The sequence below is a fragment of the Hydra vulgaris genome, chromosome 12, assembly GCF_038396675.1.
Source record: "Hydra vulgaris chromosome 12, alternate assembly HydraT2T_AEP".
Lineage (NCBI taxonomy): Eukaryota > Metazoa > Cnidaria > Hydrozoa > Anthoathecata > Hydridae > Hydra > Hydra vulgaris.
The window spans coordinates 26,356,735-26,376,662 of record NC_088931.1 but is presented as its reverse complement, the minus strand read 5'-3'; the positions used below and the strand labels follow the sequence as shown (position 1 = coordinate 26,376,662).

At 28.5% G+C, this 19,928-nt stretch overlaps 1 protein-coding gene across 1 annotated transcript in view; it reads right to left on the bottom strand.

The window, feature by feature from the left end:
* Positions 1-19,928, bottom strand: part of LOC100206379 (sushi, von Willebrand factor type A, EGF and pentraxin domain-containing protein 1) — an 83,101-nt gene that overhangs the window by 11,704 nt on the left and 51,469 nt on the right. Inside the window, exon 13 of the mRNA XM_065811671.1 lies at positions 9,853-10,014. Within this exon, the coding sequence (XP_065667743.1) occupies positions 9,853-10,014 (162 nt within the window). The remainder of the gene's footprint in view (positions 1-9,852; positions 10,015-19,928) is intronic.

Genomic DNA, 19,928 nt, shown 5'->3' with positions numbered 1-19,928 from the left:
TGTTTTACTGGATTTTCTTCAGTTTTGTCAATCTGCTGCTCAGCATGTTCAGATTGACTTCAATCTTGCTTTTTCAGCTGTCAGTGTTGCCTGTAATAAAAAGAACTTAGTTTTAAATTGTGGATCAACCAGCGTCGCCACTATATAAAGAGGTTTCTCCTCAATGCCTTTAAAACGCTCATCCAACGACTTGATTAGGGTTGACTTCATAGTCTTTACACCTGCATCATTGCAGAATATTGTGTGTCTTCCCTTCAAAATTGTTGCGTTGTTGTTTGAAATTAGGCTTAGGTAATTAAATTGTAAAGAAATGTAAATACAAATACCAAAACAAACATGAAGTTCATAGAATATAGAATTACAAAAAACATTGATTTGTATAAATAAAATATTAAGTATACATGTAAATATGGGCAAAAAAGATGTAATAAATATCTGACCAAAATTCAGAAATCCGGCTAAAATTATGCTGGATTTGCCAACTTTTTGCAGGAGCTAGATTTAGGCCGGAGCAGGAGCCGGAGCCGAAATCCGGTACAGCCCTAATTACTAAAGAGTGATATAGCACAAAACTATTTTTTAAAATGCATTATATCCTTATGATTGATCTACTACATCAATAATATTAATTTATATATATTAATTTTAAAAAGGATGGAGTCGAATGAAACTTTTCAACTTTATTTATGTCTTTATTTGATATACTTTGTTATTCTTTTTATTTTTGATTGTTAGATTTTTGTTTTGTGTTCTGAAGTTTGATGTATTTTAAAAAAAAATTGAATTCATGATTTTTCAATAAATAAAAATTGTTTTTTAGAAGAATATTTTAACCGAATAGCGCTTGTTGCTATTTTTTTAAATTATGTTTTATTTATTATTTTATCACTTTTTTATATTTGCTTATTTTATAAAATCAATGGAATTTCTTATTTTTAAATTAAACCTTATATTTACCAAAGACATCAGAGGGCTTGACGATAGGACATATTAGTCTTCTTCTTGCCCCTGCTATCTTGTTAGTTAATTACAGAATATATTTATTTACACAGCAAAAAAAAAAAAAAATTAAATACAGATTTTGAATATGGATTCACCTTTGAGTTTTTTTAAGGAATCACTGATTATTACAGATTGCACAATTTTTTTTAGCACCAGCTTGCACCTTTTGTTTTTATTTGTAAAAACCTGTTTATTAAATCCTTAGAAACCAGGTATCGAAACCAGGTCATGTTTATATAAAGCTAGTGATGCAACAATTTTCATCTGTTGTTTGTGAGCCACTAACTTTCTGTTACTTGTGTTAAATGTAAATTAAAATAAATTAATCAAGGATTTTCGAGTTTTTAAGTAATTTTTGTTCGAGTAACTTTTTACATTAAAATCAAATTACTGTAATTTATTTTATTAAATCGAGTAAAATACTTTTTATTATTATTAGTTTGTGCAGGCTTTTGATTATTTGCTTCTTCACTTTTTTCGCTCACCAGTTTTAATAAAATATTTACTTGAAATTACATGAAAATGCATTGTTTCATGTCTAACATTAATAAATAAATGTTTAAAATTTATAAACTATTTTTCTAAGTCTAACATGTGCTCTTACATAGTTATTTAATTTAAAAAATTTAAAAACCAAAAAATTTAAAGGCACAGGTTTCATTTAAAGATTAAGTAGCAAAGACTAGGTTGTATGCAAACATTGAGTGTTTTACCCTATAATAAAGTTTTGCGAGACAAAAACGAGGCGAGGCGTTAAACTTTTACACTTGTAAACGTAAATAACTTTAAAAATATTTGTTTTTGAGTCATGTAATGTTTGAGTTCTTATGTAAATAATGATCAGCATAATATTTTCTATCCAGTTTATTAGATTTTAGGTGTCAAAATTGACAAGTAACACAATCAACTAGGCTTTTTTTACGCTCATCCAAATACTGTACTTATTCTCTCTGCTAAATTTCAGCTTTATACTATTTTTTGCCAGGTTAACTCATAATTCTCTCCAACTATAGTATCGCAAATAGTCAAAATGAAAAAGTGTTGCAAGTAGTATAAAGAGGAACAGTGTCGCAAATAGTTAAAAAGGAATTATATTGTTTACTTTGTTGTTTTATCAATTTATTTTTGATTTATTATTGTTGTTTTACCTTTTACCTTTACTAAGATACTTAGTAAAGGTAAAAGGTAAAACTAAAAGGTCCACTAAAGATGGGTTGTTATCTGCATCTGAATCATCACAATAACTTTTCATCAGAAAGTCTTTGAAATCTGAACTGTTTATTTTTGCCATGTTAATTGTGGGATAAGCAAATTTTCCACAATTCAAAATTGTTTTTCTGTTAAAGTAAATATGATTATAGGTAGCAGCAGTGCTGGCTTTAGTGGGTGGACTGGGTAGCAACACTATATAGATGGGTTTTGGGGTTTGGTACTTTTTCCACAACAAACTACATACTCAATGTATTGTTTGCAGTGATTATATGGAAAATTTTTAAAATGTGGGTTAGAGCATTTTTCCACTGAACCCCTCAAATAATAATACTGATTCAATACTACAGGAAAAACAGGTCGTTATTAAATGCTTTATATAAATGATACATACAATACAAATGTTTTATCATTTGAGGAACATTTATTTGAAGTTTGTGATAAAAACTTCCCAAAATGTAACATTTATAAAACAAACTAAAGTTTAGAATAACCATGGATAACAAAGGTCTTAAAAAATTCTCAAAAATTATTTAATACCTCAAAACAAAAAAAATGTCAAACTATTTGAAAATCAAAAATAATACCTTAAATTCATTTGTGACACTATTCCTTAAATTCATTTGCAACACTACTCCTTAAATTCATTTGCGACACTACTCCATTTTTTTGTTTTCGACACTATTCATTAAACTCTTTTGCGACATTATTCCTTTTTCTATTTTTGACACTATTTATTAAACTTATTTGCGACATTATTTCTTATTTTGTTATTCGACAATCAATCATGCGACAACTTGCAACACTATTCCTTTTTCACATTTTTGACAATCAAATTTGCAACAATAAAACTTTGTGACAATCAAAATTTTGCAACACTATTCCGTCACACCGATTAACTTAGAATAAAGATGTCAGAAATTAAAAATTAGAGCCCATTATTTATACAACTATATTTATTGTCTTATAATTATAATTGATATATTGCTTATTGTATAAAGTAACTGTTGAATTTTTTAATAAAAAATGAGTTTTAGTGAAAACTGATTTTAAAGAGCATTCTCAAAAAGAGAAGGCTTTTTTATTCAAGATCAGAAATGCATATTTTGTTTACTTTATCATAACTAAAGTGTTAAAAAATGTTTCACATAAAATTCAAAATGACATTTTACATAAAGTATTATATGATATTTTACATAAAGTGTCAAATTGATGTTTTACATAAAGTGTCAAATTAACATTTTACATAAAGTGTCAAACTGACATTTGACATAAATTGTCAAACTAACGTTTTACATAATGTGTTGAACCGACGTTTTATGTTTTACTACTTCTATTTTATTCAAAAAATTTTAAACAAAAAGTAACAATGCCACCTATTGTTCTCATCCACTATAAATATCCATTTTGAATTTTTTATAAAAACAGTTAAATTTTAAAGATTACAAAGTTAAACTTTCTTGCTTTTGTTTATTTTAAAAATTTACCTTTTATCATTCACTTAAGAGCCCCATTTAAATAAAACCAATTTTAAATTGAGTTTTTAAAAAAAAAAATTATCCTTAGGCTTTTTGGAGTCTAACAGGTATGAAAAACTCAGACTGAAGGTGGACTAAACAATAGTTCAGGATCTCAACATTCGAGAATCTATTTGTAAATTATTTGTAACAAACCTTTATATGTTTTTAGTTTATTTAATAATAATAATGATTAACAGGATTAAGGATTGAAATAAGATTTGAACCTATTAATCCAAAATTAACTTTTTAAACAAAATTAAATTAAGTTATATAAAAATTAAAACTTGATCAAATTTAAAGCATATGAAAATTATGAAATCTGTACAATCTTTATTGTTTATTGGAAATAAAAAAAAAAAAAAAATTATTTTTTTATTTATTGGAGATAAAACTTAAAAATTATTGGAAATAAAAGATAAAAAGCAAAATTCACTAGAAAGCAGTTTTTACATATTGAATTGCACCTGAATTCTTCAAATTGCAACATATCGATATATGGCATGTATTTTCATGAAATAAAGCAAATAAAAGTATAAATGATTAGTTTATTGATTTCTGTGCAAAAGCTAGGCCAGATGGTGACTTGACAATGAAAATACATTTCTTATATTGATAAAAAAAGTTTCTATTACTATTTATACTCTCAGGTACTTAATATATTGAAGAGAATATTTATTAATTTTTGGAAAATTTTCCCACCCATCCAAAGCATATTAAAATTGTTTATTAAATTTTACAAGTTTTTTGTTTTTAACAAGGAAACTGTTATTAACTAGTAAATCTCAAAATTAAAAAAAAAACTTTCAATGTAAACAGGTTTTAAAAATTATTAACTTACTGATAAAACTAAAAACTTTCATTGTAATTTGGACTATAAAAATTGTTGACCTACAAAATATTTCATAAATTTTGATTTAGTCCAAAATGAGCTTTTGGTTTTACTACCAAGTACTTACTACAGTACAAAATTTATGGAAGCAAATTAAATCCTATTAAAATTATGATAAAACATTTGTTAAAATGTGAATTTTGGCCACAAGCCACACTACCTTCTATCAATAAAACTCCCTGTTTATAAGATTTGAAAAAATATTCCCACCTATTTATTTATTAAGACTCTTCTCCCCCCGGTTTACTAGATCTGGACAAAAACTCCTATACTCCCTTTTTATTTCCAACTCACCTTCTGATATAAATAATTTGTATAGTTCTGATATAAATAATTTGTATAGTTCTGATATAAATAATTTGTATAGTTCTGATATAAATAATTTGTATAGTTCTGATATAAATAATTTGTATAGTTCTGATATAAATAATTTGTATAGTTCTGATATAAATAATTTGTATAGTTGGCAGTAGATTTTGCAATAACTTTTTATTCATTTATTGAATTTTTTAACTACCAGTATCTTGGTAAAAAAATATTTTTTTATTAAAGTAAAAAAAATAATATAATGAAGATTTATGAAATATATTGAAAGTATTGATGTTGAAAACTGTTGATATTGAAACTGTTGATATTAAAACTGTTGATGTTGAAAACTGTTGATATTGAAACTGTTGATGTTGAAAACTGTTGATATTGAAATTGCTGATGTTGAAACTTTTGATGTTGAAACTGTTGATTCAAACTTATACATGTGCATATGCTTGCCATTCATTATGATTTTATTTAGTTCATCTTCTTTACCACTTTTTCATGGGTTATGTGCTGTGTTCAAAAATGTGCATACCACTCATACTTTAGCTAGAAGTTTCAATGGTTTTTGAATATTTCTTGACCTGCACTTCCATTTTTTACCAATATAAAATAATTCTATGGTAAACTTTTATCCATAGTTAACTTCTTAAATGATGACATAAATCAATTAGCTAACTTTATTCTAACTATATTCGAACTTTCTGATTGTTTTTTTTTTAAGTTCTTTTCTCCGACTTCTTTGTTTAAAACCTTTTCTTGTTTAGGGGAGATGGGGGCACCTTGATCCTTTTTATGGTTTATGGTTGATTACTTAAAAACCCTTGCAGACAACAATACTATTTTCAATATTTTTAAAAGAATATTTCTTTCTTTATTCAAATCAACAACCTAATTTTGGTCCAAATAATATTTAATAAGTTAGAACTCAACTTTATAGCATCACCTACAAAGAATCACGGTACCCCATATATGGGGCACCTTGATCTGCACTATGGGGCACTTTGATCTTATATACAGTAGTGTGCAAAAGTAACCGGACAAGAGCATAACTTGAAATAACTTTTGAATGAAAAGTCCAATTTCTTTCAAATTTTTTACTGAAATGTCAAAAAATTGATTACAAATCTAAAAAAAAATGAATTTCTACTAAATCTAAGTAATCTTATCTTAAAAGTTCATTTAATTAAAATTTCCGCGTGCAAAAGTATCTGGACAGAAAAAAAAAACTTGAATTAGATTTTTTTTTAAACATTTTTAAATTGAAAATACTTTATTTTAAAGTAAATTGCTTTAGCACTTTGTCGGGAAGCCCTTAGTATTAATTACTGCTTGACAGTGACAAGGAATTGAGTCCACCAGCTTCATAATCACAATAATTTTGATTTTTCGCCATTCTTGTTTCAGAAGTTGAAATGTTATGAACTGGGCTAACTTGAATAGAGATTGTATCGGTCCTATCCATTTGATTGATGATAATGGACAAAAATATGTACAAATATATAGTTAAGAATGTTATGCTACCACATGCTAAAGACAAAATGCCTCGAGGAATGATGTTTTAGAAGGACAATGGCCCAAAGCACACTTCAACCCTTGTGGAAAACTTTTTCAAAACCAATGAAATTTGATTAATCGAACAGCCTTAGCAAAGACCTGACCTTAATTCTGTTGAATGTCTATGTAAGCTCATTGATCGACAAATTTCAGGTTGAAAACTAACAAGTAAACGTGATTTATTGAATTCTCTAAAAAAAGAATAGGAAAAATCAAAATTATTGTGATTAAGAAGCTTGTAGACTCAATGCCTTGTCACTGTCAAGCAGTAATTAATGCTAAGGGCTTCCCGACAAAGTAGTAAAGCAATACTTTAAAATAAAGCATTTTCAATTTAAAAAATGTTTAAAAAAAAAAATCTTATTCAAGTTTTTTTTTTTGTCCGGATACTTTTGCACGCTCATATTTTAATTAAACAAACTTTTAAGATTAAATTGCTTAGATTTAGTAAAAATTCTTTTGTTTTTAGATTTGTAATCAATTTTTTGACATTTCAGTGAAAATTTGAAAGAAATTAGACTTTTCTTTCAAAAGTTATCTGAAGTTATGCTCTTGTCCAGTTACTTTTGCACGCTACTGTACAGTTTTTTACAAAATCAATAAAAAGTTGGCAATAAAGCATAATTAAAAACATAATTCTTCAAATTCCTGCCAAGAGAATCACATTTAAAGTTTAGTGAACAAGTTTTTTCATCAGAAGTTTTAAGAAATGTTTGCAAAAACTGAAAAATCAAAAGCGGAAATCAAATGTCAACTGACATGAGTTGTGCCACCATGCTGCATTGGATCGGGAAGCTTGCAAATTATATCATCTCTGATAAACTGGTAATTGCTCACTGACAGAGACGATTTTATACGATTTTAAATTTTCTCTTTTCAAATATTTCAAATATTTTCAAATATGAGCATTCGCATATTTTCTGCATAGATTTGTCAAACATAATAAATAATTTTCTTTTTTGTATTAAATTTAACAAGAACAAAATCCTTCACATTCAGTTCATCAAAGTCAAAGTTCAGGTCTGATGATTCAACTATCTGTTGAGAAGATATCATTTCAAGATCATTTTCACTGTCATCACTTTCAAGCGGTGGTAGGCGATGAATATTATCAGAATCATCGGAATGTTCCATTGGTTCATCGTCTTCAACTGCTGCACTTGTAGCATGTTTTTTCTTATTACTTTTTATCTTTCAAAGTCTCAATTCTTCCTCAAACTCATCATTGGATTCTTCAAACTAAAGTCTTGTAGCAGCATGTTTTGTTTTAGGTTTTCTTGCGGTCTTTTTTGGATCTTTCTGAACCATGGAAACTTTTTTTTGTTTGTTTGTTATGTTTTGTTTTTTCTTTTGCCAAAAAAATCTCATTTCGAACAGGAGTGTCTGTCAAAATTCTTGTTTTTTGTTGCCTACTTTTAAACTGTTTTTTACTGGCTGGAGCCTTCGGAAAAGGTCTCAGAACTTCCAGTGTTATGATATTCGGGGTTGCTATTATGGCAACAGATGGTCCTGCTACAGCAACAGAGAATAAGCAAATAATTTGATAAGCAGTCTTCTTCTTCTACTGTGAAGACCTGTTGTGTATTAAATCTCGGTTTAAATGTAACACCCAGATTAAGTCTTTGCTTTTTAACATATCCTTTCAATGTCATACAATCATTACCAAACTCTTGAGCAACTTCATTATTAGGCCTATTTTTCAATAAAATTTCATCCACAGCTGCTCTCATTGTTTTGGGAGGGACCATTCCTCTATCTGTCTTCCGAATTCTATTTCTAACCATTTTCAGTCAACACCAAATCTGAAATTTTGAAAAAAAATCATAAACATTTTTAGAATTTGATACAATAACTATATATATATATATATATATCTTTATTCATTACAAAAATGACAGTAACATAACAAAAGAACATAAGTAATAATACAAATTCAGTCAATCAATCAATGAACCAGAAACAGTGACATAAATTTAGCAGCTATTTACAAATACAGATGCTCAGAATAAATTGATGAGGCGTCTGCTACGCACGGGTATTGAACCCTGACACCAAGCGTGCACCACTGCTCAATAGCCTGATCTTTTTCTTCAATGAGAACAGCATGGAAAATGTAAGACAAAAAATTACTCTTGTTTGCAATCATCTTATTTAAATGTTTGACCTTTCGCATTGACAGTTTCAAATCCAGCGGCAGCTGATACATATTTATGTCTATCAAAAATTCAACAAAATTAAATCGAGTATTATTACTATATCTTGATAAAATAATTTACCTTTTCACTTTTTATTATTAATTTTATTTATCTAGCAAATGGAAATATTTTTTATTTGTGCAATGAATGCATTTCAATAGTTATTCTAATGTAATTAAATACAACAAATTATACATGTATCATAATTTTAGTATGGGGCATTTTGATCCCCAGATCAACCAGCCCCATGTAAGGGAGATCAAGGAACCCCTATAGGTATACATCATGTAATAATGGCTGTATCTCGCTGATAAATAACATTCAATGGCGAAATCATACCATAATAAAATACCTAGTGACTGCATATTTTACAAATATTAAACATAGTAATAAAAATATATGAATAATTCTCATGTTTATCAAATTTACCTTTTATTGTGAAAATCAAACTTTTATTTTTTAAAATTCGTAAAATCAATTTTTTGACAAAACAACAACGAAAATAAATTGCCCGAAGTATATGCTGATAGTAACTTATGATGTCACGCAGATATAATTATAAATAGATGATGTAGCGCTAAAAGATTAAGCTGCCCAACAGATCAAAGACCTCCCAACTTCCCTATTATTTACTTTCAGTTCTTTTTCTTTACTCTTTTTTTCTTTTAATTTTATTTTTGGTTTTTTGTTTCAGTTTAAAAAAAGTTTGGAGAGCAATTTTCAAAAGTCATTGCAATTTTTTTAACAGGCGTAGCTTATTATCAGATGGATGAGTATGATAATTGATCATTGAATGGTTGAGTGTAATGATTTCTTACAGGACAAATTGTGTTATTTTCTTGGACTTTTTAGAATAAATTTTTATTTAGATTAAAAGTAACAAAAATCAATTTAGTTGCCAGTAACCAAATTATTTTGATTTGATATACAGGTAAACTGGTTTACTGGTATTACAAGCCAGGTTTGGTAAGAAGTTTCATTTGACACTAAAATACTAGTGTTCTCAAATAGATAAGTATGCAGTTGTGCACACAAGTATGCATTATTTTGAAAAAATTGTTTTAAATTAATAATTAAAAAAATAAACAACTAATAATCTTTATAATACAAGCAGAAAAACTGGTGAAAAAAATGAGAAGCAGTAGCCTCAAGCTTAATTTTTTCTTACCTTTGCATAGTTGGTAATCTTTGGCGTATTTACCCACTGTTGAAGTGTTATTTGGACATTTGATACAAAATGTTTGAGCTTCTTGGGACTGGTAAGTTCCAATATCACAAACTTTACATTTTGAAATGCTACGATCAAAATACATTCCACGACCACATTGAACTAAAACAATAGAAACTAAAGGTGCACAATGTGAACATTACAAAAATAAAACAAACAACACTTTTAATAAAATTTTATTTCAAAAATTGTTACTATGTCAGTTTTAAAAAAAAGATAACTTCAATAAGACGGTATGTGGTGACATTATTTATCTTTCAATAAGACGTTATGTGGTGACATTATTTATCATCAAAACAGTAAAAAAGTATTAAACCAACTAATTGTTCATGGTGTCCAACTCACTTCTCTATAATATTTCCTATGCAATGAATGGGAACCACACTGTGACAACTAAAATATCCCCCAACCATAACATTTTCTCTGCCATGTTTAACAACAGGTAACTAGTATTTTGGATTGTATTTATCTTAAGCTGGGTATCTGATATGCCATTGATAGCATCATACTGAAATAGCCATTTTATTACAGAATTTTTTAATAGCAATTTTCATTGGTTTAGCACGAAAGGTATTTTTAATGAAGATGATATCAGATTTTATTTTATCAATTGTGTCAGATAAAACATTGAAATTTTTTTTTGTGCCAAAATCTTAAAATTGCTCATACTAAGTTCTTCATTTTCCAAAATAATAAACTTAAATGTGAGCAAAAAGCTTTACAAAAACATTTCAAACAGTGTAACCAGTGCTTATGTAACACTTGAGGCATAAAAAAATAAAACAAAAACTTATTATTTAAAGTTTGTATTTTATATTTACCTTTAAAAGCTACATTGAACCAAATTAAGTTTTTATGAGTCTTTCTCTAGAAATTTTATTTAGTCTGCAGTCTTTAACAATCTGGCATGTAAATTGTCTAAAAAGCATTTTTTTTAACTTTCTTTTGATTCTAAAATGAAGTTGACTTTAGTTTGGCTTGTCAATTAATACTGAAAACTAGGTGTTTCAAATCACCCTTAATGTTTTCAATTGGACAAGCTTCCAAAACAATAACAGGTTTTTTAACCTTTTTTCTACGCTCAACTTTTCACTATCAAGATATGCAGCTACAGTTTTAACAGTTTTAAGCTGAAATGATGCTTGATCAGGGTAAATTTTGAATCTTTAATAATTATGCTAAAACCTTTAATAAATATGCCAAAATTAAATTGACATTCAACACTTTTACAGTTATTAGTCTTTTAAAAATACTAATATATTGCCATTATAAGTTACTTGAACTTTTCCTTTGGTTCCTTTAGTTAAATTTAGTTAAATCAAACAAGCATTTTTGGCTTAAATTTGGACTTAATTAATTTAATTAATTAAGCATAACATATTATTCCTAATATTTTCAGTACAAACTTTTAAACTAACTGTGCAGAATTTTTACCTAAAAATGTAAGACTTTATGTAGTATTTCAATTGAGCACTAATTATTTTTCAAATCATGCAAATATCAGATGCAAAATATTTCTTTTTAAAGGTGACCAAAGATTAGTTAAAGGAAATAAAAGTAGTTTGCAGAGTCTATTTACTTACATCAGTCATCAATAACTTCTTCTACCACTAGTTCCAGAGTGTTGTATTCTTAGAAAGTTCATACTCATTAAACTTGTTACACTACCACTGTCTTTTTTTTCTTCACAATGAGTTTGCGCTATATGCAAGATTCTTCTAAATAACTTTTTATCTTTTAAAACACTTCTTCATCAGAAGTACCTGGTTTCACAACAAAACAGAAAATAAGATCTCTGTGTCAAGGTAGACATCTGTATCAATGTCTTCAACCCCCCCTCCCCACACAAAATGAGTCATTTAATTCTACAACTACATGCACCATTAGCACCATTATTCTGTCTTGCAATGTTTAGGTAGCGTAAACCAACTCCGACTTAAAACATCCCCTGCCTTGGGGCTCTTGGTTGAGTAAAGGCTAGAGATGGCGTCTCGATAAAATTACTCATCTTGGACAAATGGTAAACACAACCGGCTACTGTCTTGTAGAAGTCCTCCTAGGCAAAAACTTGAGGGGGTAAATAGATTCTATCTGTTGACCAGCTTTGCACCCCTTCTTCATCTATTAGGCTGGCACAGATGTATTTGTTATAAATTGTTTCTAGTTTAGGATGTTAAATGCTGGATCTTAACAGTGTCATGTTGCAGATGGATGGTGTCCCTGTTCATACTTTTGGTGTGCATTTTCGAGACCATTATCTCATTCTTCTTCATCATCAGAATCCCCCTATCATCTAAACAGACATCTATTTACTATTGCAAGAAGCCATTGTAAAAAGGTTTTCTCTAACGCCAAAGCCCATTATTCTCAGGTCATAAAATCTCATATTTCATATAAAAAATTAGGCTCTCGTGACTTCTGGAGAATGTTTATCAGTATCAATAATAAAGGCGAACCTGTTATTCCACCTCTCTTGTATGATTCAAATTTTGTCACCTCTCCTAAAGACAAAGCTGAAATGTTTGCTAAGAACTTTTATCAATATCATCACTAGATTCAACTAGTTGCGTTCTACCTGATATAGCCAACAAACAGGCAGATTCATTGCTTGACATTCATATCACTCCAGTGTCTGTATCTAAAGTGATTTCCTGCTTAAACTCTTCTACAGCTTGTGGTCCGGACAACATATCTGTTATAGTCTTACAGAGGTGTTCTCCGGAACTGTTGTCTTTACTTTCAAAATTATTTAACAAGTGCTTTTTAGAGTCTTGTTTTCCAGCTTGCTAAAAAATGACATTTGTTATCCCTATTTTCAAAAATTCTGGAGAGCAATCTGACTTTTTTAACTACCGTCCCATTAGTCTTCTTCCTATCATAAGCAAGGTTTTTGAATCTTTAATTAACAAACACTTAATCTCTCATCTTGATTCTAATAACTTACTTTTTGATCATTAAGGTAGATTTCAATCTTCTTGTTCTACAGCTGATTTGCTAACAGTAATAACCTATAGGTTTTATCGTGCATTAGATAGAGATAAGGAGGCTATCATTCTTAATATTTCTAAAGCATTTGATAAAATTTGGCATGCTGGTCTTCTCTATAAGCTTTCTACTTACAGTGAAACAGGTAACATCTTTAAGATTATTGAATCCTTCTATACCAACCGCAGCATAAAAGTTGTCCTTGATGGACGGCACTCTTCTTCATATTCTGTAACTTCGGTTCTATCCTTGGCCCTATACTCTTTTTAACTTACATTAATGATCCTCCAAATACTCTCACATCTGAGGTGGCATCGTTCACTGATGATACTACCATTTATTCTTTTCTTGATAAGAAGCCAACACTCTCTGTCTTTTACCTTTCTACCCATCTACCCTTCATCTTCTAGGATAAACTCTTTTATCCGATCTTTCTTGGAAGCCATATATCAAATCAATTGCAAAACTAGCATCTGCTAGGGTTGCATCTCTTTATTGTGCTTGACACTTTCTTACTCCGGATTCTATTCTTTATCTCTATAAATCTCACATCCATCCTTGCATGGAATACTGTTGCCATATCTGGGGCGGAACTTTTAATGATACCCTTTCTCTTTTAGACAAGGTGCAAAAATGCATTGTAAACATAGTTGGACCTGTAGCCAACCTCCAACCATTATCACATTGTCGTAATGTTGCTTCTCTTTCTCTTTAATACAAATACTATAACGGACACTGCTCTAAAGAGCTAGCATCTCTTGTGCCATCTACTAAAATTCATTCTTGTGTTACTTGTCATTCAATTAAGTATCATCCTTTTACTGTGACTGTTCCTAAGTGCTCCAAAAACTTGTATTCATCTAGTTTTTTTCCTCGAACACTAGTTCCTTGGAATTCACTTCCTTTATCTTGCATTCCTGATTCATATAATTTGCTATCTTTTAAGTCATCTGTCAATCGTTATCTTGCTCTATAAACTTCATTTTTTCTCTTCCAGTAACTTTCAACTCTATTAGTAGTTGCTTGAAGCCTTGTTGGAAGCAAAGATGTTGAAAAAACAAAAAGAAAAAAACAAAAAAAAAGATCTTTATAAATCTAAGGTATGGTTAGTGGTTCAAATTTAAAATATTTTTCTAGTGCAATGCACATGATTAAAAAAGTTTCAGTTTAAATTTATGTTTGATAAATTAAACATTAATTCTCATACTTTTAACATAAATAGTGGTAATACTTATATAAGTTTATAAAACGATTTAAAAATAATAAATAATACTTTTATAACTAAATAATTTATGAGCAACAAAAATTTATAAACTTTCAACTAAATAATTTATTTACCCAAATAACTAACATTGTCAATATTATATTTATACAAAAATAACATTTAATGAACTGCAATTATTCAAAGATATTAATGTTCTGAATTTCTTTAGATAGTCACCCACCAGAAGTTGTATTTTGCAGCAATATGTGAAACAAAAAATTTAAAAAGGAAACTAATTAACCCCTTAAGGACCGATATTTTTTCAAATAAATGCACCAAAAAAATCATTTTTTTTTAATGCTTAGAACTTAGATATTGACATATAATATAATACCTCTAGATATTATTAAAATCTAAATATTATTAATTTGATTGAATCTCAGTTGATATAATATAATAATACTGTTATAAGATTATTTTCACAAATTATTTCGGGCTAATACATAATGAAACGTAAAGTATGTGACTGCCCAAGTTATCTCGGGTTCGGTCTTTTTGGACCATATAGCATGACCCGAGATATCTTGGGCCTGGTCCTTAAGGGGTTAATAATAAATATTAAAACCAGGTCATATTCTCTTGAAGTTCTAGTTAAAAAGATTTATCATGCTATAAAGCTGTATAAAAATAAGTTTGATAGAACTGAATGCTATTGACAAAATTAAAGAAAATAAATTGACAACTAACATAGGCATGTAATTACCATCAAAGTAAGAAAAATTTCCTTAGAAAATGTTTGTACTAGGTCTTAGGTATATGCATAGAGATGATTTTCACAAATTTAAAAAAATATTTTGCAACATCAGAAAAATTTATGACTTATTTATTGTTTGAATCAAAATCAATTTTTATGGAAACACAAAATGTAATTGAAGGAAAAAATTTTTTTTGTATTTTTTGATTAATCTATAAATACCAAAAGTATTTGTCTCCTTTAGTTTCAAAACAAAAGTTCCAAATTGATAAAGCTTAGAAGTAAATAAAAAAGTTAACCTTTGTGTTGAAAACAAAAGTTTTTAGTTACACATTTTTTATGAGAATTATTGTCTGTTTATTATTTGTATGCTTATTGTTGCATTTTAACCACTTAACGAATTTGCTCGACATATGTCGAGCAAACTTTTTTAGCCAAAAAAAATTTGCTCGAGATATGTCGAGCATTACCAAAAGTTGGTATACTTTGAGAGCTAGCTCGCTATATGTCGAGCAAAGCTTCTGATTGGTTATTATGATATCTGATGCGCTTCCTGTACGATAAACTCTTCTTTTTATGACTGCCACGCGCATTATAATCTCAAGTAGTTTTCTATTATTTCAATGTTCATAAATTTATAGAATGCCTTATTTTATTCTTATTATTTATAAATACGTGAAAGTTTCTTGTAATAAAACTACTTTTACAGTTAAAAATTTGAAATTTTTGTATGCCTGATTTTGCCTAGTCTCTACAATTTTACAGTGCCATAAATGTACATTTACGAAAGTTTATGTAATGTTATATAATTAGAGTTTTTAATAAAATCATAAATTTATAAATTTATTGAAATCAACTTTATATTTTATTGTTTAGAAATAGAGGAAATTAAGTTTGCAACTAGGTTCACTTCAATTTTTCAAGAATTTTGCAAGAATTTTATGCAATATTGCAATGCTCGACATATGTCGAGCAAGTTTTCAAAGGTCAATTAGGAAGGTCATAAATTATTAAAATATATTAAAATTTATTAATTATTATTATTTTCCTTTTTTGCATGGTTAAAACAGTAAAATCAATTAAAAAAAAAAATATATTTGTTTTTGACACACTTTTGAAAATTAATAGGTTCGTTAAGTGGTTAATTGCAAATAAATTATATTGGTTTTATAAATTTTTAGTTTAAGTAAACATTTTCTTGGCTTCCAATTAAGAGATAAGCGATACTATAATAAATGTATGACTCGTAGAAACTCGGAAAATCAAGACTTGTAGTAGAACATAGATATTTGTTGTCCAAATCTATTGTCACAATGCCTAGGCTTTATCTCTTCCTGAACATTGTGCTAAAGAGTGTCTGATGTGCTTTCAAAAAGACTCAGATATGGTGCCAATTAGAAGAGACTTGATACCAAGAATTCAGAAATACTTTATTGAAAACTATGATCCCAATGAAAAGTATTTACCTTCTGCTATCTGTGCTAGATATAGACTAGTTCTTCTGAGTATTGAAAAAACAGAAGAAAAAAAATGATCTTGCTGTCCTTTTTGATTTTTTCAAAGTTATTCTTACGACTCTAACAATATTAAATCCTTTGTGTTGTTGCCTTTTTTGTTGATTTGTCTGTTTTAATCTAATTGTAATAAACCAAGGATCAGCTAAGGCTGTTCATTTCTAAATAGGAAGACCTCCAGTAGCAGCCAAAGATTTTTTAACACCTTATGGGCCAGTTAAAGTTGGCAGCCAGTTGGTCGTGGAATAGTACATCCAAATTCATGTGCTGTTCAAGATGCAATGGAAAATCTTCAGGCAGTTATTGGCCAACTTCCCCCATGCAGCAGAAATTATTTCTTCTGATGTGATCAAAATGAAGTTTGCAGCATCTAGGGATATGCAAAGTTGTGCTAAAGAATGTCTGGTGTGCTTGCTAAAAAATGTCTGGTGTACTTTCAAAAAGGCTCAAATATGGTGCCTATGGAGGCTCAATTTCTATTTTAGCGACAAGAAGGAGGGATTTAACAGCCACAAAAAGTGTCAATTCTGAAAAATCAAGAGCAGCATTTCAGTTTAAACCCTGTGTCTGCTGAGGAAATTAGTAGACTGCAACCTACTTTAGGTCTCTCTTTGAAACAAACTCACAAAGCAGCTACTTTTTTCAGAACTTGGAGTGATCACAAACCAATTGAATCAGGTTTGGTAGGAAAATTAAGTTAATAAGACAAAGCACTTAAAGAATCTTTCTACAATTCTACAATAACGGAATTTGATGTTTATAATGATGTACAAAGTGGAAAAGCTTAGCACTCAGTTATTTTTTGTAACGACATTTTTGGATTGGTTAAACACATACTTAACCATCAAGACCTTCCACCAGATGAGTATATGATAAAAGTAGGCATTGATGGAAGTTTTGGGTTTTTTTAGATTTGTATGAATATTAATGAATTAAAAATTTTATGAATAAATTGGATATTCAAAAAGAGCAAACAAAGCATAAGTTTTCCTATTCAAAATGTGCATCTTCTAAAGCATTTTTTGACCCAGGAGAGAAGAAACTTGGTGATAGAACCTTATGAGAACTTAAAGCAAATTTTAGAGCTGATTTGTCTTAAAAGTGTTTAACTCTAACTGTGGAAACTTGCAAATGATTTTCTTAGATTAGTTCAGCTGCATCCACATATACCTGACCATGTTGTGAAACTTAAAAGAAAGATTTTGGAAACCAAGAAATGATAGAGCAATTAAAGACACTAGGGATAATTAGATCCAATGCCAATAATTATCAGAAAAATTAGGTATTCATTCAAAAAAATCAAAGTTCTCGGCAGCAAGCTACAAAAGTTGCATGAACCTCCCTCTGCTTGATCTTCCAGATGAAACACAAATTCTAGATATTTTGCTAATCATGGATTTGCACATGGTTCTGGGAATTACCAACAGGTTATTTGATCATTTGATAACCATCTTTCGCAAAACTGTTTCTTGTTCTTTGAAAGCTACTGACTGGTCAAACAAACTTATCACATACAGGCCACCAATTCATGGAGGAGAATTCAATGAAAACCAATGTATGCATCTCATAGACAATGTTGGGGTCCTAGAAAAATTGCTTGCAAATGCTAAAATTGAAAATAAAAGAGAAAAACTTTTTGCTGTATTTAAAACATTAAATGCAGTCAGACAGGCATGCTTTAGAAATGTCTTAACTTCCTTTTATAGAGATTCGACACTTTCTTTTGAGAGAATATACAAAGCCGCTGGAATTTCAATTACACCTAAAGTTCATGCTGTTATCAAGCACATACCTAAGTCTATAGACAACCAGACTGAAAAGCATGATACTACTCAAAAAAGATTTCCTTCAACTCTATGAAAAAAAATCTCAAGAGGTCTTGGGTTTTGGAGAAACCGAGCTTCCAAATAAGTTCATTCCAATTTCATCAGGCTATGTTAAACAGGTGCTTACAAACAAAATTCGGGTCATCCAGAAAAAACAAAAAACTAAAGAATTTTTCAATTGGATATTGCTCAAGACATTTCTAAAAGTCAATAACTTTTTGTTACTCAAAAAGTTATTGACTTTTAGAGTAATTCAAATAACAATTTGTAACTTTGTTGAAAATAAAGAATCTTGTAAAAAAGATAAATACAAATTTCCAAATTTTGATGTAGAGAATATAGAAAAGTCTAACCTTTTTTATTTAAAAATGTTATGTTCCTATTCTCTAGTCTATTAATATAAAGAATAGCTTTAAAAATTTGGTGTGAATAATTCATCTAATGTAATAATAGAAAAAATAAATTTAGAATGAAATTTATCGGTAGTTTTTGATTTTAAAATCATCTCTGGGTAATTAATTTTTATGATGACATTGTATTGATCTTTGTACATGAGTATGATTTGGGTTTTTAATGAAAATTTTAACAATTTTTTTTTTAAAGTTCTAATAGTCCAGAACAATTTTTGCAAAATTAGCAGCCAAAAAATTAAGCTTTTTGAAGGATTTTGATGGAAACGCTAGAATGGTCGTAACTTTCTCGGATGACGTAAAATATTTTTTTAAATTTGTATAAAATCATGACCATGCATATACCTAAGACCTTATCCAAAAATTTTCTGAGGAGATTTTTTTTTACCTAGATGGTTATCCCATGTCTATGTGAACTCTTATAAATATATTAGTAGTTCTTAAGGATACGTAAGCAGCTCTTTCTCCTTTAAAAATAAAAAAAAAACTAGTTTCCAAAAAGTTGAGTTTACAAAAATGCCAAAAAAGTCAATTCAAGCAAAGGCTCTATTTTACAATGCCAATTGATTGGAGTAATTTTAATTCTCTAAGCAAAGAATTTCAAATTTCAAATTTATAATATAATACCACTTGAACAAGATTTTATAATATTTATAAATTATAATATAATACTTACAACATTTATAAATTATAATGTAAAATATAATATAATAACAATATTTATAAATTACAATATAATACTCTTCTAACAATGAAACTAACATCAAAGAAGAGCAAAATAATATTTTCAAGATCCAGAATTGTAGTGACAAAATTAAGAATGAAAGACAAATATATAAATGATATTGAACTATAAAAGAGTTGGATTTAGTGATTTTAATAAACAAATTTAAATTTTATAATTTTCAGCACATTAAATTATTTGAAAAATTCAAATAAATAAAAAATTCTTATTTAGATATTTGAACATTTTGGATATCAGAAAATATTAAATAATGTTAAACTGTAATTATAAGGCAACTGCTTCCAATTTATTTCTCACCTGTTTCACCTTATTCAACACATTTAAAGTTTGTAAATCCATTGATTTTGTAAAGTTATGAGAGTTTTGATGAGAGTTTAGACCTAAATAATGACATGACATTTAAAAATTTATATTTTAAAACATTGGGCTAATATTTAGGTCTGAAATTTACTTAATAATATAGTTATGAAGTGCTTTAGTATATACTATAGATATGCTTAAAAAAAGTTTATTTTTTTTATTTTTAAAATGTTAGTTGTAAGACCTAAACCTTGTGTTCAAAAGTTTATATCAATTTA